The sequence below is a fragment of the Oenanthe melanoleuca genome, chromosome 2 (genome assembly GCF_029582105.1).
Source record: "Oenanthe melanoleuca isolate GR-GAL-2019-014 chromosome 2, OMel1.0, whole genome shotgun sequence".
Classification (NCBI taxonomy): domain Eukaryota; kingdom Metazoa; phylum Chordata; class Aves; order Passeriformes; family Muscicapidae; genus Oenanthe; species Oenanthe melanoleuca.
Window position 1 is genome coordinate 81,212,512 of NC_079335.1, and position 24,842 is coordinate 81,237,353.

The window sequence follows — 24,842 nt, forward strand, 5'->3', positions numbered from 1 at the left end:
TGTATGTAAATAAGTAAAGAAAGGAAACTTGCCCCTTACTCCCTCTAATCTCAAATCCTAGGTTCTCAAGTAAAGGCTTGTGCCTTATTTCTAGTATACAGAATTCTGAAACTCTCAGAATTTGATATCCTCTTGTTTCTCCTGTGTCATTTTAGAACTGAGAGGGTGATGCTGATTTGTGGTGCCTCTCCTCCCTGAATCTGAGACTGTACATCCATTAAGCAAGCACTCAGTGGGATAAAGCAATTTTGCACAAGCAGTAGCCGGTGTTGCTAGCTTGATAAAACTGCATGTGCTTGTCGAGAAAAGGCTTCAGAAACGGGAGGCAGAAATGGTACAACTGGGATGACATCCTGCAACTAATTAACCATGACGTAATACAAATTCTCCATGGCATAGCAGACTGCAAGGCAGAAAGAAGGGAATTTAAATGGAGAAAGTGGAGAGCAGCATGCAAGAAAGTGTTCACAATTTGAGAGTACAGTTCTATTTGAAGGGAAAGCTCCTAGCCTCTTCTGTTTGTGGGTTTTTGTTTTTTTTTTTATTTATTATTATTTTTTAATATACTATGGGTTTTCAATGACATGGAAAGTTTTTTGATCATGCAGCATGGTAATAGAAAAATTAACAGTACGACGATCATACGCAGAGGCCCCGTCATCCAAGCATCACCCAAGCAGGGAGGGAACTGAGGTGAAGTCCTTCATGGAAAAACAGCAAATACAGCGATCTGCTGCCTCGGGAACCGCCGTGCTGGTCCAGCGCCCCATCAGAAGAAGAAATACTTGTTGTAAACGCCTTTTTCCACACGCCTTCGGTCCGTTCCATAACCAAGTGTTCCCCCCCGCGGTGATTCCTCCGCGCCGCGGGGGGCGCTGTGCGCCCGGCCACGCTCGCCTCACGGGGCACCGCCGGCGCATCCCCCGGCCCGACACGCGCTCAGGAAGTCGGGCGGCCCCGCTCCTCCTCTTCTTCCTCCTCTTCTTCCTCCTCCTCCTCTTCTTTTCTCCTCCTCCTCCTCCTCCCCCGGCCACGCCCCGCGCCGCCCGCTCTCAGCCAATCGCCGCGCCGCCTTTCGGCCCCGCCGCGCCTCCCGCCCCTCCGGGGAAGCGCCGGGGCTCCTGATTGGCTGCGGGGCCGAGCGGCGCGGCGGGAGCGGCGGCGAGCGCGGGGCGCGCTCCCGGGAGCGCGGCGGGAGCGCGCCTGCGGGGGGCTGCACCTGCGGCCGCCGCGGGGCGGGGCGGGAGCGCGGAAATGCCGGGGCAGCGCAGGTAACCCCGGGTGGAGGCATCCTCCCCTCCGTGCCCGCCCCCAGCGCCGGGAGCCGCGCCTCCGCCCCGGGATACCTCTCACCTGGAGGATGGCACAGCCCGCGGCGCAGGAGGCGTGTGGCTGCGCCGCCGCCGCCGCACCGGGAGACGACGGCGAGGAGATGAACGGCAGGAAGGTGGCTCTGATCACCGGCATCACCGGGCAGGTAACGGCGGGGGCTCCCCTCGCTCACGAGCCCTGCCGGCGGCGGAGGGAGAGGGGATGCGCTGGGAAGGACCCGCCCCAGGCGGACGGGACCGGGACAGGGACCGGGGCCGGGCGTGGGTCTGCCCGAGCCTTCGCTCCGGGCCCCGGGCACATCCCGCCCGTGCCCTCCCAGCCCGCTGCCCCTGCCCTTGCCCGCCGTTCCTGGAGATCCATCCCTCTGACAGACCCCTCTGGGTAGGGCTGGTCTGCCCGGGGTCTGTAGTGCTCTTCGGCTGGCGTGAACGAGGTGCGGTGTCTCGTGTCTGCCCTGCCTGTACCAGGAATTCCTGAGAAATCAGCTAAAGCTGTGCAGAGATGAGGTGTGAAGTGAGCTTCGCTGGGAAAGGCGCCGCACCTAGGGAAGAGAGCACCAGGAGCCAGTGGGGGACTCTTCATCCTGGCGGTCTGCAGGTGTGAGGCAGCCGACCTGAGCTGCCCTGTCACTCAGAAGGGATGCTTGTCACTTGTCACTGTGACACACTGGGCAGCCGTGCGCTTACAGCCAGTACCTGCTTTATACTGAAACCTGCATGGATGGCAAAAGTGTGTCCCCAGGCCGCTTGTTTTGTATTCGTGTGCGTTCATTGCAGTCTCCAGTTTTTTTGGCTATATTACTCATAGGGATGATGATGCTCTCAGAGTCCTGGTGCTTTGAGCAGAAGGTGCAGGAGAAAGATGGCATGGAAAGAGAAAGAAATCACAGTTTCCCTTGGAGCAACTTCTGCATGATGAAAAAAAGATATGATGGTGGTGAGTTTTAACTTGGTGAGGTGTGCAGGAGGATAGTGCAGTTTGTGGCTTGTGCTGCTACACTTCCAGTAGGCAGCTGGGATAGTTGGTTGGACTGTTTGTGCACACTGCATTGCTCTGTCTTTGCTGGCAAGTGGGTGCTAAATGAAAAGTTGTCCTGGACATGCTTACTCATATTTGAGGAACATCTTATTTGCAATGTAGATACCTCCCACTACCTGGAAAAATTTACTCTCCTTGCACATTGCTTATCTCCAGGAACATGCTGGTACTGAATGAGTTTGCTTGGAGGGTGTATCTCCTGTGATTGGTATGGCTTGTTAAGTAAGTAATGTATAGTAGCCATTAAGGCTCATTTTGGAATCCCAGTGGAACAGCATTTTTTTCTTTATGGGTTGCATTTAGTCAGTGATGGCTTCATACGTGGATTAACTTCTTCTCCTTCAACTGTGACTTGTCCTGGTATGCTTGCAGATTTTATGCAAGTGCTGGTGTGGATTGTTGAGAAGTCCATGAGCAGTTTGAACAAGTACATGTGAACAAGTACATGTACATGAAAAATCACTGTGAACAAGCACATCAAACCAAACGTGTTGCTTTTTTACTCTGAGACAGTCAGTGCTGTCTCTTTTTTTATTTTATAGTGGAAGAACCAGTGGGCTCTTTGTGAGGGAGTAAATCCAGAGACTAGCTTTTCATCTGCTCTCTGAGAGAATCTGCACTGTGCTTTGAACATTCACCTGCTGCTTGTGTTTCATCTCATTATGCCTGGTCTTGTGTGTCCTTGCCACACTTCTTGGTCCACACTCTAACCATGGGTTAACCATGGCTGTCTGCCATTAGCAGGCTGGGGAGAACCCTTCCAGTGGCTGTCTGATGAGGAGATGTAAGAGGAAAAACTAATGATCTCTGTGTACTAACACTTTTACTTGATGTTTATTTCTAGCAAGAGCACAGAGCTTTCCCAAGGACTCCTTTGGTGCTGTGTGAAAAGTCTTCCAGGTTGTTGGCAGAAGTACGTTTCTCTTCATCAAAGATAGTAAGTTAGAGGCCTGTAGCTACACCACCATGATTCTTTCAGCACTGTGTTCTCTATATTACTTCGTCTGTTTTCAAAGCAGCTCTTCCTTCTTAGCTTAACTTTTGACAGGCATATTATTTATCATTGGAACATAGGAGAGCCAGAGCTAGGAAAGGCCTTTGTTGGGGTCCTGCAGTTCTCCAGAATTTTGAGATCTGCTGCCAGGTCTGGTCTATCTATTTTTTTTTAAATTAATTTTAAAGGAAGGCTCCATACTACTTATTCTTTACCCCTCTTTGAAGAGGCTTCACCCAGAAATGGGAGACTTGAATTTTGTTTCCTGTGTGAGAAAGGCAGACTTCCATCTCCTTGTCCCTGAAGAAACAGTGCAATGTTTTTAAACTTAGTTACCATGTGTGAAAAGTACAAATCTGCTGAAGTCGAAGCTAGAGCTCAGACCTTGTCTTCCCCAGGCAATTATTTTAACTCCTTTACTAAAGAGTGTTGGTCTGTTTCATTTAACTGAGGCTCTTTCAAGGTGGGAGATAAAGGCTTGGATCTCTTCAGACTGAAGGTGGTGTAGAACAGAACTCTCTCAGAGCTGTGCCCTTTCTGCTACAGCAAAAAGTGAGCTGGCACAGTTATATTGTATAAGGAACCTGCTTTTGTTTGTGTGTGGCCACTGTACTCTGAGAGTGTTTGCTGAAGTAATGCCCTGTAGGGCCTGGCATATAAGTAATGAGTTGAATGTGGACCATGACAGTTTTGGGCAATTGTGGAGCAGGGCTTTTGTTGTTAGAGTACTCTTGGGCCAAGTGAAGTGCTGCTTGAACTGTAGCAGCCCTTCCTGAGTTGAGATGATGCCACAGCAAGTGTGGCATAGCGTTGAAATAATTATTTTTCTGCACTTCTGTGTAACCATGAACCTGTGTATTGTTCGTCTTTTCCAGTGACAGAAGTTGGGGTTTTCTTTCTAGGATGGAGCAAGAGTTGAGCTCAGATAGAGTTATACTTTGATAATGGAGCAATTGACTGATGATGCAGCTTTTAACTGAAACAACGTAGAGATAAGGCACAACTGAAACTTCTGATTAAGAGACTTTTAGTGGGGCTCATGAGACTTCACAGCATGCCAGAGAAAGATGGGCTGTCTGCACAAGTTCTGTTTAGTGAGAGACTACCAGGTTAACTGCACCAGTTAATGAAGTCAGTTCTGGTGATTTGCTTCTCTTTTAGATAGAAGATATTTAGAGGACAGGTATCTGCAAGAGTGAATGTGTTACTGATAGGAAGGTGAGTTTGACCTTTGGCCAAATAACAGGAGTTGTTTGCTGTATGCACAATGAAGCCACAAAGGAAAGCAAATTTCATAACTGTATGATTAAGACTTAAATGACATTCTGGCTCCAAGGGATGAACTTCAGTTTCTGTTAAATCAAAGCAGATATATCAACCTCTATACATTCTGCATTTGCCCTTGGAGTTATGGTGAAATCAGTATCATTCTGCCACTTGCATTGCTGATAAGAGGCTCTAAGCATGTAGGCAGTGGTGTTATATATTCCTTTTGCAGTATTGAGATTTCTCTTATCTTTCTCACACCACAGCAGTGGGATGAACCACATTTCACTGTTTTGCTAAAATAACTTCCAGAGAGAGGCAGTTGCTGTGGTTAGATGGATGAAACATTTCTGAAGTGTCATGTAGGTATTGGTCTGCTGGTGGACTGCTTGTGAGTAATGCATAGCACTTTTTTCTTCATTTAAGGATAAATATTTTAAATGAAACAGGCCTGTTGCATGTGCTTAAATAAAAACCACCTTTTATTAAAAAAAGAAACAACTCGAATGTGACTCTTACTGTAAGAGTGCTTTCACAATAAAAAATAAATGTGGTGGACTTTGCAAGCCTTGGTGAGTTTAAGAATTATTCTATAAAAATGGGAATTTTGAATCAAATACTAGTATTACAAACAACGTAATTCTAGATATGCAAATATGGCTCGTCACTTAATTCTGGAAGCTACTAAACCAGTACATTTTTAAAGCATTGTTTTTAGGCCTTGTGACTAAATATCTGTTAAAATTGCATTTGAATATCTATTCAGAATGTCTGATTGCACTGCAATCAGTCTGATTGTCTTTCTTATGCTGATACTTGTAGAAATATTTAGATATTTGGCTTCTTGGAGAAGTACCAAGATATAATCTGTCTGAGCCTAACTATGAGGTTATATGTTGATGTTTCTGCTTTTCCCACTTGGCCCCTGGATTATGAGCAGTAAATAATACCTATCTGCATGTGGTGCTTTTCTAGGAGAGACAGGAAGGCAGACCATTGTAGTTCAGCAGTCCCTTCAAAGCTCAGTTTTGTATGAAGCAGTGCATCAGAGCTCAGTGTCAGCACATGCCCTGAGGCTACTGCAAACTGTAGATGAAGGGAGCAGTTGTGTCTCTGCCTTGTGAGACTTCTTACAGCAGCAGTACTGCACCAGCTCTACTCCTTTGCCTGCAGTTCTGTCAAATACAGCTTCCATTTGGCAAAACTTAAGGCAGCAACCTCAAGACTTTCAACCAAGCCTGAAGAGAGTGTAAAGTGTGGAGTCTTCCTCTTGTCTTTTGTATTGGAAGTTCAGTTGCTTACAGCCTTTGCTATTCCTCTAAAACACCAAACCCCTACACATGTGCACTGCAAGTTTCATGCCACCGTTACATTCACAGTTTGAAAAAGGTTAGGGGTGGGGGGGGAAGATACTGAGAAAGCAAGATTTGCTGTTGTAAATTGAGGTCAAGTTGTTTGGTATTTTAAAAATTTGGCTGTTGAGATGAAACTGAGCAAGACAGATGCAGTGGGGCAAAGTACAGTAATAACAGAACATGAGTCATTGCTTAGTATTAAAAAAAAACCCCTGAAATAATATCTAGTATGGAGTAATATACTATAAAACTCTTTGATACTCTGTGGCTAAAATAAAATAAACATTACTTGGAGAAGAGTTGTAGAGGAAAGAGTTAAACAATGTTTTTCAAAGCTTCTTTCAATATTGTGATCAAATGATGAGGTGGGAATCTGTATCACTGGAGAACGTGTATATACCTGAAAAACAGATGTAGAGAAACATTATACCCTGTTGTACTAGAGACAGGATGCTGGTTTGCCAGGAGAAGGATAAAATCAAAGGGATTGGTTTTTCACATTGAAATAGGAGGATAATCTTTGCTGAAATTGGCTAAAGGTAAATATTAGCATTGCTGCCTTCTCATTAAAACAAATAGTCTTGGTTTCTGAGTAAAGCTAAATATTAGTATTGCTGCTTGTTCATTTAAACAAATATTGTCTTGGTTGAAGCCAAGTACTTTATTTCAGTTTCTGTCTCTAAGTAGTCAAGAGTTGTCTTGAGTGAGGATTCCACTGTTGAGCATCCTTGTCGTAGTTTGAGGATGTAGAGATGTTTGAACACTGAATTTGGCCACAAACTTAAATGCAAGAAATTTCTTGTAAACTTGGGAGAATATGTGTTGTTTTGGGGTGGTTTTTATTGGTTTGTTTTGTTTTAAATGATGGGGGTATCAAGCACTGGAAGGAACTGCCTACAAAAGTTGAGTGTCTGTCCCTGGAGGTACCCAAACCAAACTGGACATGGCCCTAAGCAACCTGCACTAGTTGACCCTGTTTTCAGCAGGGATCTTGAACAGCACAGAAGTCCCTTTCAATATAAGGTTGTATGATATTTTGACTACTCCACTTGGAAGTGGAACACCTGCTCTTTGTGACAAGATGGCATAAGGGGCTTGTTGAAAATAATTTGCAGCAAAGGAATAGGGGCTCTGGTGTGAAACTTAAGCTTTCCTAAAATATAATCCAGGTATTTCCCTTTACAGGATATAAATGAGAAGTACTGCTATTGATTGTCATCCAAAACTCTTGAGAAAAAGGTATTTTACTCAGTATAAAGGACTATAACAAATACTGAAATGGGAGGCTAGAATATTTTCTGAAAATAGAGATCCTGTTCATACAAAGATGCCTGAATTTTGATTGCCTTGACTCCCTTTTGGAAAGGGCAGGGCTACTAGATAGACTAATTCAACGACTGCATTAATAGCCATCTACAAATACACGGTTCAATGCTTTACTCTTTCATATGGTTTTATACTCTACACCAGTATGTGTAGAAATGGTAGTCCAGGACTGTGGCTGCTCTCTGTGCCTGCCTGGGGGAGCCCATCTGCATTCCATTGCCTTTCAGAATGATGCAGTTAGTGATGCTGTTTGAACATAAGTTATCTAGAAAATATTCACAATAAAAAGTATTGCTGTATTAACTTTCTTTTTTTCTTTCCACCTTTGCACAGCTTTGCTCAATGCCAGTGAAGTCTGTTCGTTAGTTGTATACTGGAGAGGGAAGTTCTGGTAGCCTGGCTCATTTAGCAGGCTTTCAATTTGAGGACCAGTGCAGGCAGTCTGATTCCCTGTGTTTGAACATGATGCATGCAGGATGTGGACTGAGAAACATTGAGAACAAGTGAATCACAAGGTACTGTATACTGTGATGTGTACCTGCTGTGAACGCAGGTAAAGTACTGAAAGTATTCCAGGAAAAGGAAAATGCTGAAGTTCATGTTAATGGTGTTGAGGTATGAAACAGTTCTGCACTTGGTAACCAAATTGGGTTTGGGAAGATGACTTCTTACAGGCAACATTTCTCTTGATATTTTCTGATCCTATGGTTAGGGGACTATTTGCCTGGACTGACAGTCCAGGAGAACAGAATATCCCATTACCAGCAGCATGCAGCTTGTTTAATCTTTAATTGTTTTGGGATTTTTAAATTTTGTTAAGACTGGTGACTGCTCGTGTAGACAGAAACTGTATTTCTTTATTTCCTAAAGTTTTAAAGAACTGAAGCCTCCTCTTTATGTACCTACAGCCAATCCAATCAAAATTGAGAACTCTTGTAAAAATCTTTTCCCTGTGACTTGATCTTTTATCACTAAATTTTGGTCTTTTTTTTTTCCTCTCTGATTATCTCTTTCAGATCCTTTTGTTTGTTGAGCTTTCTGCACAAGGGAGTCGGTTTCTTAGAAAATAGATAGCTATGCAGAAGGGCAAGGAAAAATGGAGTACTTGAACCTGCTGATGGCCTATGTGAGAAACACATCAAAAGCTACCACTGGTGATCCCTATAAATAATAAATAAAAGGTTGAATAAAAGGCTTTTCAGTGCAGTTGTGATACTGGTGTTTATCCTAGTGGTGCTTCCTGTTGCTCACACCTTGTCTTTGGGGAGTACCAAGGCTGGGTTTCTTTGCACCTACCTATGCTTACGTTCAGTCTGGGAGGCAGGAAGTACTTTCTTTCTTTTGGCAATTCCAAGCAACCTTATCCCAACTTCTCCAGACTTCTTGGTCTGGAGTAGAGTCCTGATTAAGTGACTGTTCTTACAAGCTTGTCAGCTCAGTTTCTCCTACACTGTGGCAGCACAAGTCAGGCTTATTTTGGAAAGCACGGCTTCCTTGAAGCACTGGGTGGATGACAGCACAAGAGCAAGGCAGCAGTGTGGTCCATGTCCAGCTTCCTCTTGCACAGGTGTATGTTCTCTCTTGCTCTAAATCTCTTCTTGCTACTACTTTGGTTGCTTTTTAGCCAAGTGAGGAAAATCAAAAAATATTTTCTTTCTCTTTAATATTTTTGTCACCTCCTGCCTCTTTCATATGAATCCACTGATTGTTTTTTCAGAACCACAGCTAAGGAATTCCTTTGGGTCATATGCATGTGATCTGGGGGATGCAGTTAAGTCCAAATCTTTCAGTTAAGCAAAACTATAGAAGGTGAGGTGAAAGAGTGGAATTCTCTCCAGTTTCCTGTTCCTATTACTGGAAAGTCCTTATGGCTTGTTCCTTTTGAGGGTGTTCACAGGCTTTATAACCTAAATCCACAATGAAGCTTTTGTAAAGCCTGCCAAACAAATTGATCTGAACTGGCTTATCATTTGTCACCTGTGCTTTTCACATGTGTTAAGAAACTGAACTTCCTCATATGCAGCTTGAATGTTGTAACAATTTTAATTTAGTCACAAATACACACAAATCAGTATACCCATTCTTCAGAATTATTTCTTGATAAAATCTCATTTTTTTCTTTTTTAAACAGGAAACATGAATTTTGTCCTTGTAACTCAGTGTCATTTGGCAGTAAGCAAATTAAGTGCAAAAACACATCCATTGGCTTTGATATGGTTGCAATTAGTTCAGTGATAAGTGCCGTTCAAGGGCATTAGGTATTGTGTGCTCTGAGACAACTCCATTTTGATGAATAATGGTACATGTGCATTGTTCAGTCAAAGTTACTTGTGGTATTGTCAGCTACTTCATTACAATGCTCAGCTAAGCACACTGGTCCAACAGGTATGTCAGCTGCAAAGATGTGCTTGCCTTGGATGTGGAATGCCATAGATCTTGGCCTTTTGCAAGGAGCACCCAAGTAGATAAATCAGCTTGTGCTGCTTTTGCCAGGCTTGAGCACCCTCAAAATAACAGGAAAAATATGCTTGTTCTAGAAAAACCTGGCTAACCACTAAATGCAGCAAGATAGAGTCAGATTTTAGGAGATGTTTCCACAGGGCTTTCCTTCCGCTAGTTTACTGCTAGTTTACTGCTGCTTGGAAATTCTTCCCAAAGGACAATTCCTGCAGCCTGTGTGGTGAATTCTAATGCAGAAGGAAAAAATTATACCATGTTAAGTGTCTAGTTGAGTGCTTTTGCTGTAATGAGAAGATGCCTTTTTCTGCTGCGTATCTGACTATTACCTGCACAGCTATAAAAGAGCTTCCTCTTGGCTCTTGATTATGCCTCAGGTAAATGGTAACTGTTCCTGTGTATTCAGAGGCAGTCTGAGGTAGCATGTCACTATACTGCAAATAAATCCACCCCCCAATTTAGAAAGCAGTAGACATTTATTTGTATCCTAGGATGTGTGAACCACTTTATGAATGGAAATAATCCTTTCCCAAGATTGGTATATATGTCTTGTAGAAAATAAAACCCAAAGTCAAGAAGGAAATATTTCTATCTGCTCCTCTACGTACTTTCTTCCCCCACCCCTTTTTTTTCCCTGAACTTTATGTTTCTAGTCTGATATGCTGCAATCCCTTCTGTTACTCTAAGTCTTATTGTAAAATTTTGCTGGTGCTATTCTGGAACTGAGTAGCAATATCTGACTGTTTAGGTTGCTATTCGTCAAATTAAAGACATGCTATCAGGAGTGTGTTATTTTGTTTATTTTTTTTTCCCTCTAGCATTTGCTTGGTCCATGAAGAATCTCTTTAGATGCATTAGCAATGGGTGGCTTCATCAGTGATACTGGTGATGACCCATAGCTTCCTCTTAATTGAGATTTCTCTGTTGAAAGGATAAGAAACAGACATTATATCTTTGGCTGATGGTTGTTATCCTTGCTTTTTTTAGCACTCATATCCTCTGTAAGAGCATAAACATTACTGTGGAGCAGGTTTGGTTTTGAAAACTGAAATTTCTGGTCATACTGTCTGGATTTCATACAACTAAATAATTGTGGTTTTGATGTCAGTGTAATTCTTTCCATGATTACACAGTAATAGTCTGTCAATGTATTCCTGCCAAAATTTAGCATGCTATTTGCCTCTGAAGTTAAATACTATTAAAACACTACAAGATAAACAGCATAGAAGGGATACAGAATTCTTCAAGCCTGCATGCAAAATACTGTACTCTTCCATCTTTTAGGTGTCTCTTTGGGGTCTCTCTGCTCCATGGGGATGCTTAAAAAGGTACAGCTGAGATGCTTCTTTGTGGTGCTGATTTGATGTTGCTGATCAAGCATTACTCTGGTGAAGCCCAAGCCTGGTCTATGTGAGCAGACCAGTCGAGCCTCTTTGCTAAAAAGTGGTTTTGTTCCCCTCAATGTTTGCATTGATACTGGAAGCTGTTCCAGAATCTCGCTGGTGTTTGAAAAGCAGTGGGGACTCTGTGCTTGTAGATCTGCAGGCTCAGTAAAATATGCAATTTTATTTTTGAAGGCAAAATGAAGTTGGAGAATTATTCTGATATGTGAAGGAAGGAAGTTGCAAAGACTAAGAGTTAAACTTTGCTTTATGCCCTTGCTAGTCCATTTTAGGAGAACAGTCATACTTGCAGCTGGTCAGAGACTAAAAGTTGTAAGTGTGTGATTTTGCTTCGTGTGCTTAATTTCTTGTGGTCACCTGATAGATGATAAATGTTTCTATGTCCTTATTGCAGCACTTTATAGTTGAATATATGGTGTAACTGTTTAAGTCTCTTTTCTGTGTTTTAAAGTGAGAATATTTTTTAATAATTTGAGAGATTTTCATTATTCAAGAATAAAATAAGAATATTAAGACTGACTGTGTCTCCAAAATTACGCTTGCTGTATTTTCATTGGTATTTTCCTTGTGTTTTCTACTGTTTATGCTGGATCACTGTTTAGTCATGTTATAGAACCATCTTTGTAGAAATGCATTATTATGCTGCTATTTTTGATTTGTGAAGTCTTGCTAGAATTTCAAACAATGTCTTTGCCAGTGGTTTTACTTGTTTAAACATTAGGAGATCAGATTTTTCTTAATATTGGAGAGTCACTCATATGGGAAATACTGATTGCTAGTTCCTTTTAGAGTGCAATTCAGCTTTGTCACAGGCAAACCCTTAGTTTTCATCATATTCAAGGATCTCACATCTGTCATCTTGATCTGTTAAGGACAAGTGCAACACAGACTTGGCAAATTGAAAGCAAATTCAAGACTACAGAAATTCCCTGATGATGCCATGGTTTTTATTTTGATAAATTGAGAGAACTGTAAAATGATGGTTTTAAGTTATTTTTAGAAGACACGAAGGTGTGTAAAGCAGGAAATAAGAGTCTGCACATGCATTTGAAATACATTAACTGGTGGGGAAGCTGTGTTACAAGTATTGCAGTGGTGGACATACAGCTTACTCTTGATAGTGGTTACATAGGCTGAATTTCTCAGAATTACTTGATGTGATTTCAAAATGTGACAGTGAACTTCCACTAATTAGTTGAATCCCGTTCATTTCCTTTATACAAGCAGGTGTTGCTGGTGATGGATTCTGTCATCTCAGCTGGGAACCTTCTTGCTTAACTGTTTCAACATCTGAGCACGTTGTCTAGGCAGCTGTTTCAGTGAGTGAGCTGTTTCAGGCTTGTTTAAGCAAATGCAGGTGCCTACTTAGGCTAATAGTCAATACAATTCACAGCACCTGGCTCCCTATCTGCTCTGCTGAGTGTGAAAGGTGCTTGGGATGGCTACCTGATGGAACTTACACTTTTGTTGTCCTGAGCAGCCCCTCATCTTGCAATCATGGTTTTATCCAAAGCACTTTGCAGGATAAACAATAGTGATTGAATTTGTTTACTGGAATTGTTTCTTCTAGTAAAAAAAAGCATATTGTGCATTAAATGTGTTTATATGCAACTAAAGCTGTAAGGTTGCTGCTTTGGAGTTGATCTGAAGAGGAACAGTGCTCCCAAATCCCTGCTTGCCTCCTGAGCATCATCTGCACAGCCTCTCTGTTTCTGATCCTATTTATGTTTTGAGGGACTGACCAGTGTGTTTCATTTTTCAGTTTGCCTGACCTCAATAATGTCTTATGTTGTTTTCACGTGTGTACTGTGGCTTTGGCATAAAACCAGGTTTCCAGGCAGAAATGGAGTGGTTTTGCTTCAAAAAGTTTTGGAGAGTTGGTTATTGGTTCTTGGAGACTGTGGTACTCTGGTGTATAAGTGACTGTCCATTTTCCTCTTGTAAAACCTCTCTGTGTTTACTTACAAGTGTTGGCAGCTGCTGTATTCTCACTGTGTGTTGAAGGACAGGATAGGGCCAGTTCATAGCCCTGGATGGTAAGAAAATTGAAAGAGTGGTCAAAAACCAATTAAGAGCAATTCTTTGGAGGGAAGTAAAAGCCCACATTCCTAGAGAGGGTTTGTGGTCTTGTGAGCCATTCTATAAACTGTGTGAAATGTCCCCAGTTTCATCCAGATCAGTTCTTGATGTTTCGGTGCTGGTGGGTTTGAAGATTTTATTTTTTTTAATTGCTTTTGCTAAGAAATAATTTGAACTTATGAGAGTGGCATTTGCTAATTATTTAACTTTGTGTGTGCGTGTTCAGCTTTCTCTATGTTTGGGACTGAGGAAAAGATTAAGAAGGGGAGAGTTTAAAATCTACAGAATTTGTCAGATGTATTGCCTTTAAGTGTTTCTAGTTCCACATGTTCTTCTGATTGTCTCAATTAGGAGGCTTTGTTTTAATGTGGGATAAAAGACAAAAATGTAGGAAAGGCCAGGATGAAAAACTTTTGTCTATCTTTACAGCAGAATTGTATTAACTTTGTCATGCTTGTGGAAGAAACATAACTTATAGTTTGTATATGTGTGTGGGTGGGAATCAGACTGTTAAAATTTAGTGTTTAATTAAATTATCTTATTATTGCAACTAAGTGATGTTTTTCCATGCTGAGGCTGTCAAGGGTGTTAGCCTTCTAAGTGAATCTGTAATGTTTTTTGTGGTTTAAACTTAATAGCAAAACAGAATAAAATTCAGGGTGCTGGCTGTGCCTGAAGCATCAAAACACATTGTGAAATAGTTATTTTGGGTTGTGGTCACATTCTGTTTTTTGTTTGAAAGAAGATGCAGAACTTTGAGTAATACATCCCCTAAAATATGTTGGAAATACTTCATTTTTCATGCTTGTTTGGGTCGGATGTGGGTCCTGTGTAAGGTTAAGGGGGCTTTTAATTTTGTGCATGCACAGGGCTAATCATTGCTTATTTGGTTATGGATTTCTTGCTTGAAGAATCTCAAATGGTGCCTTTTGAAACATAAATCTGTGAATGCCGTTCTCTGTTTAAGCAAAAGGTGGCCAAGTTACAAAGATCTATAGCTGTGAAATGTGCATTAGCAGGCAGTTTCTTTGGAATACCTTTAATTCTTAAAGAATGTGTGCCAAAACAGAGCATCACACATTCTTATTTCTCTGTTTCTTGTGCTCTACCAAGTTTCTGTCTTGCGGTATTTATCTGTCTTTCAAGGTGTAGTCCTGTTTGGCAATGATTATTTCCCAAAACAATTTGCAGATTCTGGATTTTACAAATTGGAAATCATGTATTAAAGCATAGTTGACTCTTGCATTTCACCCAGGGAAAGCAGAAACCCTGCTCCTGTGGATACTGGCACAATAAGCTTGCCTCTATGAAGGTGGTTTTTACAGCTGGGTGTTAAAGTCATGAAAACCAAACTGCTGACACAGCCTTAATCACAGGGCCACAAGTAGCACTTCTTTGTTTTTGTGTGACAGTTTCATTGCTACTGTTAATGGCTGGTTCCTTACAGGTGTTCGTGTATAATAATTCTTATAAGACAACGCTTAGTAAATTTTCAAATGAACCACGTTAATTCCAGGATTAATTTTTGAAGAGAGACCTTTTGACTCTTTTTTTCCTTTTGAGGTTTTTGGTCATAAAAATCCATATGTTGAAAATGTTCATTACTTTTAATTTTTCAAGTGCACCCCTGTGTTTGGGGGAAAAGCAGGAAGAAACTGCCTGTGACAGTGGGCAGCCCCACTTTATCTGATGTTGTCAGTCTTGGAGAAAACATGGATCTTTTTTACTGCTCTGCCCTTGCTGCTGGGCTGGCAGGACAGTGTAGGAGGTGTAGGTGCAGCTCTCTTTGAGGAAATACCAGGTGTAACAAAACTGTGAAGAAAGGCTGTATGCTTGTGTTTAAGACCTCAGCAACTGTATAGTAGTAAAGTCTTTGCCCTGTTCTTGCTGGATTGTCTCATGCTTGTAGCAGAGAAGATGATAGAAGACAGAGTTCCCCTTGTAGGACTTTCTTCTGCTCCCCTTTGGGTCTGGTGTGCATGGTGGTGATGGGAGGACAGAGGAGTGACTGTGTAGAGAACATAAATCTGGAACAGCTTAGGTGGCTATAGTCACTCTTCAGACAGCTTGGGGAAGCACTCTCCATGGAGTGAGCTGTTGTTCCCTTGCACAGTTATCACTGGGGCTCATTTTAAAGCAGCTGAGGGCTGGCACGCTGCTGCTGCCAGGTAGTGTCAGTGAATGCAGTAATACACCAGGACGTAATTATCTTGACCTCTGGAGGAACTGAACTGAGAGCAATTTGTTTCAGAAGTGAGCAATTTTCTGTGTGTGGCTCCTGGCATCTATAAAGCAAACAAGTCAGTGTTCAACTCCAGTTATAACCTCTCTGGGACTGCTGTTGGAACATGGCTAGCAGACGTGGTGTGGTACTGATACACTTCTTCCTTGCCTCTACCTGTGCTTGTTGACATTTAGAGAATGCATATGAAGTTTATGTGCAATTGATAATGCTTTGATATGGATTTCAAAATTATATCAGATACTGTAGTATGTGTGTGTATATAGCTGCATCTTTAAACAGTTTAGGTAGTGTAGAACGTGATATGGATTTACTTGGTTTTTTGTGAGATTTTGTAGGAGGAATGGCTTAATTAGCAAGGAGACCAGCCTTGCAGAGCTAACACTCCTAGCATTGCTATCTTGTTAATACATTTAGTCACTCTTAGTTTGTTAGTTGTGAGGTAAAAGGCTGACTAATCCAGTGGAAATACTGGGGAGGTGGAGAGGGTGGTGGTACTAGAGATGGTTTCTGCTTCTCCTACCTGTAGTTTTGGTTGTTTCAATGGCCTGTCAGCATTGTTGCTGTCAAGCCCAACCAAATGAAATCCTCAGCTCATGAGTAGTGGTTTTGCATCATCTATGTCTAGGATGTGCTGAGGGTTGCTAGTAAACTAAGAGCTAGGAAAATATGAGGACTCCTAAAATTGCTGAAAACCTTTCAGGGCTTTTTGTTTGGTCTTCAGCTGTAGGTGACCTTGGCCACACAGGTGTACTGAGTGCTGCCAAAATGGCAGGAATGTATACCTGGCAGTGGGAATGGAAGATAAAGGTAGGATAAAGGTAGTCCTTTTGTGGAAGCATGCAAGAGTGAAACTGTGTGTTGTTAGTGAACAAAGAAAGTGTTTTTCTAGAAAGCTTGTTTACCAGTTTAAATAAGTGAGTAGCTTTGTCTAGGTGTTTGCAGTATACTGTGGATAAACTTGATACTCCTGAAGTAATGTTAAAGGTGAAACATGACAAGCTGCCTTAAGGTAAATACTGCTGCTCTGCATCAGCAGTTCTGGATAGGTGTCATTACATTCTGACTTGATTCATTGTGTTACTGTGATTTGATCATCATTCTCAGCTATACCTGGCTGTTTTTAGAATTCCACTTTTAAGCTATTTCCTGTGAATTCCTCATGACAAAGTACAATCACTGATGGCTGAGCTTTGTAGTGAGTGTTTTCGTAAGTAATGAGGCTTTATATAGAAGAAGCTGCTTTGTGTCACTTCCTTAACCACTTTCAAGAAGAGCAGCTGTTTGAGACAGCTGTGAGAGGACCTTGTTGAGTATCCAGACCTCTTGAGAGTGGAGTTTGAAGTGGAGTAAGTCGAGTCTGTGCTCTTTCCTCCTTCACTGGAAACCCTTAAATGCAGTAAAGCTTGAGGCATGGAAACTTTTTTGTCAGTTTTCCTTGCAATGGGAAAATAAGTGTTGTGTGTGTGAAAAATCAAGGTGGGAAATTGTTGTCATCATCAATGGGGAGAGCCTAATGGCATAGGGAAAACAGAAAAATCCCCAATCTGCATGCAGAGCACTGTTTGGAACAGGACTGGGGCACTGTTTCCCATCTTTTCCTGCCAGGCACAGGAGGCTCGTGACCTGGAATCCCATAATAGCTGTTCTCCATTTGTTGAACTTTATTTCATGTTGGTATGAAAATTATCAGAGAGTATTGTTCATTTTATTGTATTGATTTTTTTTTTTTTCCTGCAGCACAAATACTCAGTGGAGATTATGCTCCTGTTCCCTGTAAGACTGATGATGCAGTAGCACTGTATTGCTCTCCCCTTTCCCCACCTGCATGCAGGGCTCTGCTGCAGGGGCACAGCAAAGTTTTCTGCCTGGAGGGTGGAGACAGGGGTCTGGCTGGGCTGCCTTGAAGAGGAAGATGAGCCCTTTGCATGCAGGAGGTATTGAAGGGGAGGACTTTTTAATAAGAAGGGAAATAAAGTAATAACTTGATAACTTTCTTGGTATTTTGTATCCTATAAAGCCCCTCACCTTTCCTAGTCATTAAGAGAGGATGCAATATATACAAACTTGGTCATAACAGTCCTTATGTTTTTCAGGCCTCCTTATGGTTTTTTGTGACTTGAAAGAAATCACTTGCCTAGAGTCACTGTCTTTGCTTTGCTCATCCCTTGGTTTGAAAGCAGGCTTTTAAAGAGTGGCTGCACACTTTAGTCTGGCTGAAGACAATAGCTGGATAAGTGCACTTCCCAACATGCTGCAAATGCATGGCTGTGTTTGCAGGAAAGAGCTGGTCATGCCTAAACCTGAACCCTTTATCACAAGTGAAATGTTGTATTTTTAAGCAGCAAGAAATGTTATCCCTCCAGTATATAAGCTTTCTTCCCCTTTTTCCTTACATATTTTTTCCCACTTGCCTTTTCTGATTGGGGCTTTATCTGCTTTGTATGAAAATTAGCCTCCACCTCCTGTGCTGTTAGTTTGGTTATTAGGGAACCTGTTGCCAGAAGCACTGTCATCGAGCAGCTGTAGCTGCCACCATTTCCCCCTCCCTTTGCAAGCTGTCAGAGAAACTGATGGCTAACTTTACAGCTGATGTCAGCCCTTCAGCTTTCCAAGTAGAGTGGGAAGGGAGGAAAACTCCTCAATGGGCAGTGTTCTCTCCAGATATGAAGTTGTGAAGTACATGTCTTTCTAGACAGAGTTCTGTGTCACAGCTGGAGTGCTATGCAGTGATGTAGCACTGGGCAATGAGCAAAGCAATTAATGATATTTCTATCTGTCCTACTCTGAGACTTGTGAAGTTGCCAGTTTCTTCCCAGACTTGACTTCTTTGCATGCTTAAAAAAAGACACAGCCAAAAACAATTTGATTCTTTTCTATTAACAGTTTAGCATGTCCAGATGTGCAGAGATTTACATACTTCTTCCACCCATGAGGAGCTGTGGGACTATTGCATCTGAGCGAAATTTTAGGAAGTGATAAGGTTTCTGTTCCAGCAGAAAATTGTACATATCTTCTGGAAAGAACATTTCAAGTCATTTGCTGAATATTACCTATTGAAAATTTTATATGTATCTTGTTCATCTGGATTCAAAATAGGTTGTTGCAGAAGGTATGTATTACTTTGGCATAGCCTTTTAGAAAAGTCCTGGACTCTGATGAAGAATAGAAATGTTTCTGGGTTTTTTGGCAAAAAGTATATTCACTGTAGTTATTGTAGAAAATACATGTTATAAAGATTCAAGCTATGTTGTCTTGACAAAGAGAACTCAATTTGTTTTTTAAAGAAGGAAATTAATGTGAGTAGGATGAAATCCTTGTGTTCTTACATATGCTTGGATGATTTTCAGTTTTCTTATGTGTTCAGTTGCTTCATGTTTGACAGCATTGGCATTTGGATTTTCAGATTTCTCATGTGAACTGAGCTACTTTTCTGTTCATCAGTTGCTCAGTAAGTAGGGTTTGCTCATGGATAAGTGGCATGAAAACTCAGAGTGGAGACAAAATGAAGTAGTATTTTATAATTTGGATGGTGGAAAAGGAGCTGCTGTGTATGTTTGTTGACATGAGTTAATGCTTAGTTATTACTTTTGTATATTCTATTTGTTAAATACAATTTTGCACTAAATCAGCTTGAATTGCTGATATCTGAATTCATGCTTCAGGGAAGAAAGAAATGGTTAACACAGATTATATTTGGCTACACAGTGTGGTGTTGATGCAGAGCATCAGGGATCTTCTTCAGGGTTCTGCTACCACCATCACTGATGAGTTTGGTACCACTGTTTCCTAGAAACTTCCTGTTATATGACTGTCCCATTTTGCCTTCTGTGTTTCTTGCTGGGCTGTTACAGTGGATCCTAAAATGTTCTGCACTGTCTTTTTCACAACATGTCAATATAAATGAACCAACTATGAGAGAAAACAGTGTGAGGAAGACAGAGGATGTTTTACAGTAGTGCATAATCTTTGTACCACTTCAGGGCGAAGTGAGTGATTTGGAGCATGGTCTCAAGGTCTATCTTGGGACTTGTCTCTCATTTGGGTGTTTTCATGAAGTCTTACAAAAATTTGTTCATGCAGACAAATAGGGACTTTGTGGTCTTGTTTGTCAGACCCCTGAAAAGGCTTTCTGTCCATGTTGACTGTGTTCCAGTCCTTATAACCTTTTTCTTCTGTGAGACTCAGCATGCTTGTTTGTCTGTGAAGTATTTTTTTGACTGTCAGAGGTAAGGCTTGACAGAATTTCTCTTCCTCACTAAGCTATGAGGAGACTGGGAAACTGAAGTGAAATCTCAGAGCATCTCTTCTGATTTTTAGTGTTCTTGGGAGTTTGGTCAGAAGGCAGAACTGTGCTGTAACCTAAATGAGGGCTGTTAGAAGTAGATCAGCATTATGTAGGGGAGAAATGGGGAGTGCTAATTTTGAAATAAAACCAAGGCAGAAGTCATCTGCTAAAGCAGATGGTTAAAACCCCACCAAGGATGTAGTTAAACGAGAGACTGGGCAAAGAGGTTGATTCTGGGTGTTGGCTGAGATGAGGTGGCAGTCAGGGAGAGAGGGCAGAGGACAGCTGTGGTGAGGACCACTGCAGCTGGGCTGGCAGAACAGTGAAACTAGGAAGAGTTCAGGACCCCTTTTGTGGTGCTAGTGAAATCTGTAAAGTATGTGGAGAAGCAAAAGGCAATTTTTGGTCTTTTAGAGGAAATTAACTGCAGGATGCCAATTCTGGTATCAAAAGTGTGGAGTTTTATGTTTGAAGTGAGTTAGGGTTTTGTTGCAATTTGTATTTGACAGTATAAGGACAACTTGATAGCTACTATTTTGAAAAAAAATCCCTTAAGTTCTATGCGGCTTGTCACTGTGGAGACAGGTATGCATATCTCTATCAGATGAATGCCCTATGTGTTTAAATTAATCCTTTAAAAATCTTTGATATGCTGTGACTGACTGATGCTCTGTTTTGACTGAAGTTTAAAATCGAGCAGCATTCTTTCCATCAAGAAATTCCCTGGGATAGGCTGTTCATGTGACTTTTTGGTTTCTCAATAACAGCTTTGTGACAATTTTTTTTATTGTTAAAAAACAATTACTTACTTCTATTTCTGAACTATTTAAAAAATGAAGCAGACGTTGTTTATCACAGTTTAAGTATAAAGGCTCCACAAGTACCACATGTGCTACAGTGATAACCTTCCTTTGGTTCTATATGGGAGTATTATGCCAAATGCAGTCTTTGTGCTGTAGTACAATGACTGATATCTTGTGTTTTGGGGCTCTTAGTGCTAACCTTTTCAGTTTTGAATATAAATAGGTTGGAAATATTTGATTTCTTTCAATTGTAATAAATGGGTATTCTTTCTGAGTGTCTTCTCCTGATACCTTTGAATTCTGAGAATGCAAAATCACTGCTTCTTACATGTTGTAAACATGGAGGATAGCAAAAGTGTCCAGCATTGATGTAATTAAATCTGGAAGTGACTCTTAAAATTCTAGATAAATAGAAACAGTGAGTGCCCGATTATTAACTATTTAAAACAACTTGTACATAATTATCAAAAGACAAAAAAAAAAATTCTGTGCAAAATAAGATATCTACAAAGTACCTTATGTTTTGTAGGCTGCTGCTTATGTGGTGTGTTAGCCAGATTCAGTCCTTTAATCACTGTCTACCCTTTTCATTGGTGAGAGAGGAAAAGGTGTGGAAGAACCACGTGAAGCACGGTCTGAGGCAGCCAGGAGTGCTTTAACTATAGAGGTGCTGGGGCCACTGTACTTGTGTCCTGGTTTGAAGGACAAGTGTCTGCCAATAAAGGCAGAAGCTTCTTTTTGAAATGGAGAATGTAAACACCCCCCCTCCAAATTATTATAATTTTGAAATTAAGGGGCTGTGGGAATTAGGAATAACAATCCTTTACTAGGAAAATTAAAATAGAAATACAGTATTACAAAGAACAAATCCAAAATGCTGGCAGAGTCAGAATACAACCTGACACCCCATCAGTCAGTCAGGGTGTTGGTAGCAGTCCCATTAAATGGTGGGTACAGTCCCCCTGCAGTGGCAGGTGTGGCTCAGCTGAAGCAGTGCTCCTGCAGAAGGTGCAGTTTTCATCTGATGGTCCAGAGATGATGTGGAAAGGTCCAGTTTTCCTCTGGAATCCAGTGGAAAGAAGGAATCTTGCTGTCCAAAATCTCAGTTTTTTATCTAGGTAGGAAAGTCTTGGTTCCTCCACCTGGCTGGAGCATCTCCCAGTGGGATGATGTAAATTTATCAGTCATACAGTGGGACTGAATGGCCCAGCAGATGATATCTTCCTGGAGGGAGGATGGGTTGTGGAAAAGATAAAGATGGTTGCCCCAGCTGGTTTTAAAGATGGCCCATTAGCAGATGGTATGTGCCATGGAGATAAGGAATCACTGCCCACCCAGCTTCAACAGATGGTGATAGAACACACGTTTCTGGCCACATCAACCCAACACAACTTGGTGCTATGTTGGATGAGGAGCTGAGAAGAGGCCCTTTGGAAGCCTCTTCAAAAGTGAGAGAAGTTAAAGGACCGTTGCAATTCCTTTTCTCTGTCTCCAAAATCTGAGGACCCTCTTTTCCGGCAGTCTCCAACTAAGGTGCAATTCTTTCTCCATAAGGTGGATGTTGAATCCAGCTAAGGTTTTCTCCCTCAGCTTGCCTGTCTTCATTCTCATCCTCTCAGCAATAAGGGAGGTATTAAATGCATCTTGTTCCATACATTTTATTCTTCCCTTCATCTTTTGATGCTTCCTTGGAGAGCCTTGGTCAGCGAGACAGTCCTGGTTTGGGGGCAGTGATTACAGGGTCTTTCTCCCTTGCATGTCATCTTCTGGTATTTGTTTCCTGTGGGGGTGCATGGTGTTATTTGGGTCGCAAGTACAATGTTTTGCTCTGGACAAATGCTCCTGTCTGGGAACTTACCCTGCCAGGAGTGGATGGAGCTGTGTTACTCTGAGTGCTGGGCCAATGTCCAGAGGGAGGATGGATGAAGCCTGCAGGGATCAACCTCAGTGGAATGTGAGGTGTGGACTTGTCTTCACTCATAAATAAGCCTGACTTTCAGTTGAAGCTTTGAGCTGACATCTTAGTAAGAAAAGAAAAACTTACTTTTCTTTTTGGTTAAAATTGACATTTGGGGTGGCCATCACTTATTTCACTGTAACTGTATGCAGATGGAAATGGGGATTTGAGCCCCTCTCGACAGTCACTGCAAACTGACAAATGTGAAATAGAGAACTCAAGCTAATCAAAAAGGTGTCAGTCAAAAATGATCTTGTTTTAAATGAGCACAGATTTTAGCCACACAAATATTTGAGGGCTCTGGGCTGCTAGAGGCATTTCTAATCTAAATGAAATGAGGTGTGTGTACAGGTGTCTAATCAGTTTTGATACTGTTCAGAAACTTCTTGTAGATTTATTATGTTGAATCAAGTGACTGCAATATGTTGAGTGTGAGTTAGACTTTGTGTAACCACAGAAAATGCCTTTGCTCTAAATCTTGATTCTCAGTTTAAGATTGAGATTGAAAACTCTCCACTGAACTAATAAACCTGAACAGCTTTTTCATAGGAAATGATCTCAGTGCTTTAATTGTAATTAAGATGACATCTTTAATACCAAAACTTATGCACATGGTAAAGTAACTGATTATTTTTCACTTTTAGTAGGAGTCAGAATTCTAGCTATTTAGATTTATAGCAAGTCTCTCTTTTTTCTTTTTTTGTGGGAAGAGAGCTTCACATAAAGGCATTCTTCATTCAGATATGAAGTGATTCTTACACACATGCTATACACAGAGTGAGCTATGTGTTACTGCTCTTTCAACAATACTCATTTTCCCCCATGAATGTTACAGAATTCCTGTCAAAAGCCAATCAATTGATGAATCTGGTTAATGAGCTGTGTGAAAACTCAGTTGAGTTAAAAAGGAATAAGAAGAATATTAAAGAGAAAATATTACATAGTGGTTACCTTTTTTTATATTAGCAATGTCTTTAGGCTAATGGAAAACTAGCTCTTTTCAGTTTCTTTCCAGTTTGAAAAGCTAGTAGTTTCTAAAATTGGTTAAGTATGTTCCTGTTAGCATGGTAACTTGTACCAGATATGCATGTGGTGCTCTAAGTACAAGAGCTCTTAGCATCTGCAGTAAGGATAATTCCTGGTCTTCCTTGACTTTGTTCAAAGTTCTTTGAACTTCTCTGAACTTCTGTCTTTGTTTTTTCTTTGCCCTTCTTTTATATCAGGTCATCTCCACTCTTCTCTGCCTGTCTTTTCTTTGTTTCTCACCCTTCTTTGCCCATTTTTTCCCTTCTTTGTTCTGTGCTCTTCTTTCCTGCTCTTTTCTGCCTTTTTTTTGCAATATTGAGAGAATCGTGAGCGTGGTTTTGTGGCCTTAGTTTTTCTTTTATTTTTTTCTTTTTTGCTTAACAAAGAGAATTCTGCCTTTATTAAAAACAAACAAAAAACTTTTAACCTTCTCTGGTGGACTTTTCTTCCAGCTGTTGCTGAACCTGTTGTGCCCCTGGCTTGCTCGGCTGTGCAGCTGAGGCTGCCGCGCTCACCGGAAAGCAGGACATTTATGATTGAGTTCCTGTTATTGACTGGCTCTAGAGAAAAATGCCAAATTCCATCAGACAATACTGTAGGTCCACTGTGGGAGACTTTTGTGAATGCTGTTGTGGAGCTTTCTTAGAATGGGATTTTTCTTTTTGTTTGTTTGTTTGTTTTTAGTGTTATTTTCTCAACATTTTTTTTCCCATGCTCTTAAGCAAGTTTTGCATGCAGTTCAGAGAATGACCAGCTTTGTCCAGTGTCTAGACTGGCCTGAGTGATGTGGCACAAGAAAAGCACTTGCAAATCTTTTTGCAACTGTATTTTGAATATGTCAGCTCTCACTGTTTTTTATACGCTGAAGATGTGTGTGTCTGATGAGTGGTTCTTAGTTTTTTGGGGTTGGTTTTGGTAATACTGGTGCCCTTGCAAAAAAGGTGGTCTGCAGTATACTCAAAATGGAGTGTAAAAGCAAAGTACATTTGCTGCAGGTTTGTGACATTAATTTGCTTGCCACAGTTTATAAGAATAATTTAAACATTTGAGGACGAGCAAAACCACATTTATATTAACTGTAAAGATAAAATCTGTGGCTTTTCAGAAAGTGTTGAGGGCTTCCTTCTCTCAAATACTTTCCCATCATGCACAAAGCATTTAATTTGTCTTTGAAAGCTACTTTGCCATCCCTTAGAGCTGGAATTGTTCCTGAGTGAACTAAAGTATGGTTCATTCAAAGATTTTCCATGTGAGAAAAATTTATATTTGTGGTGAA

The 24,842-nt window shown here is 41.2% G+C and overlaps 1 protein-coding gene across 3 annotated transcripts in view; it reads left to right on the top strand.

Annotated features, from left to right (window-relative positions):
* The first annotated feature begins 862 nt into the window (after positions 1–862).
* The window catches only part of GMDS (GDP-mannose 4,6-dehydratase), a 398,015-nt gene continuing 374,035 nt past the window's right edge, over positions 863–24,842 (top strand). Inside the window, exons 1-2 of one of the 3 annotated variants that reach the window (XM_056484705.1) lie at positions 863–1,477; positions 3,215–3,307. In XM_056484705.1, coding sequence (XP_056340680.1) covers positions 1,361–1,477; positions 3,215–3,307 — 210 coding nt within the window. In that variant the 5' untranslated portion in view covers positions 863–1,360. Of the gene's footprint in view, positions 1,478–2,247; positions 2,269–3,214; positions 3,308–24,842 lie in introns of those variants that run through there. The other 2 variants (XM_056484707.1, XM_056484706.1) reach the window with 2 other exon arrangements.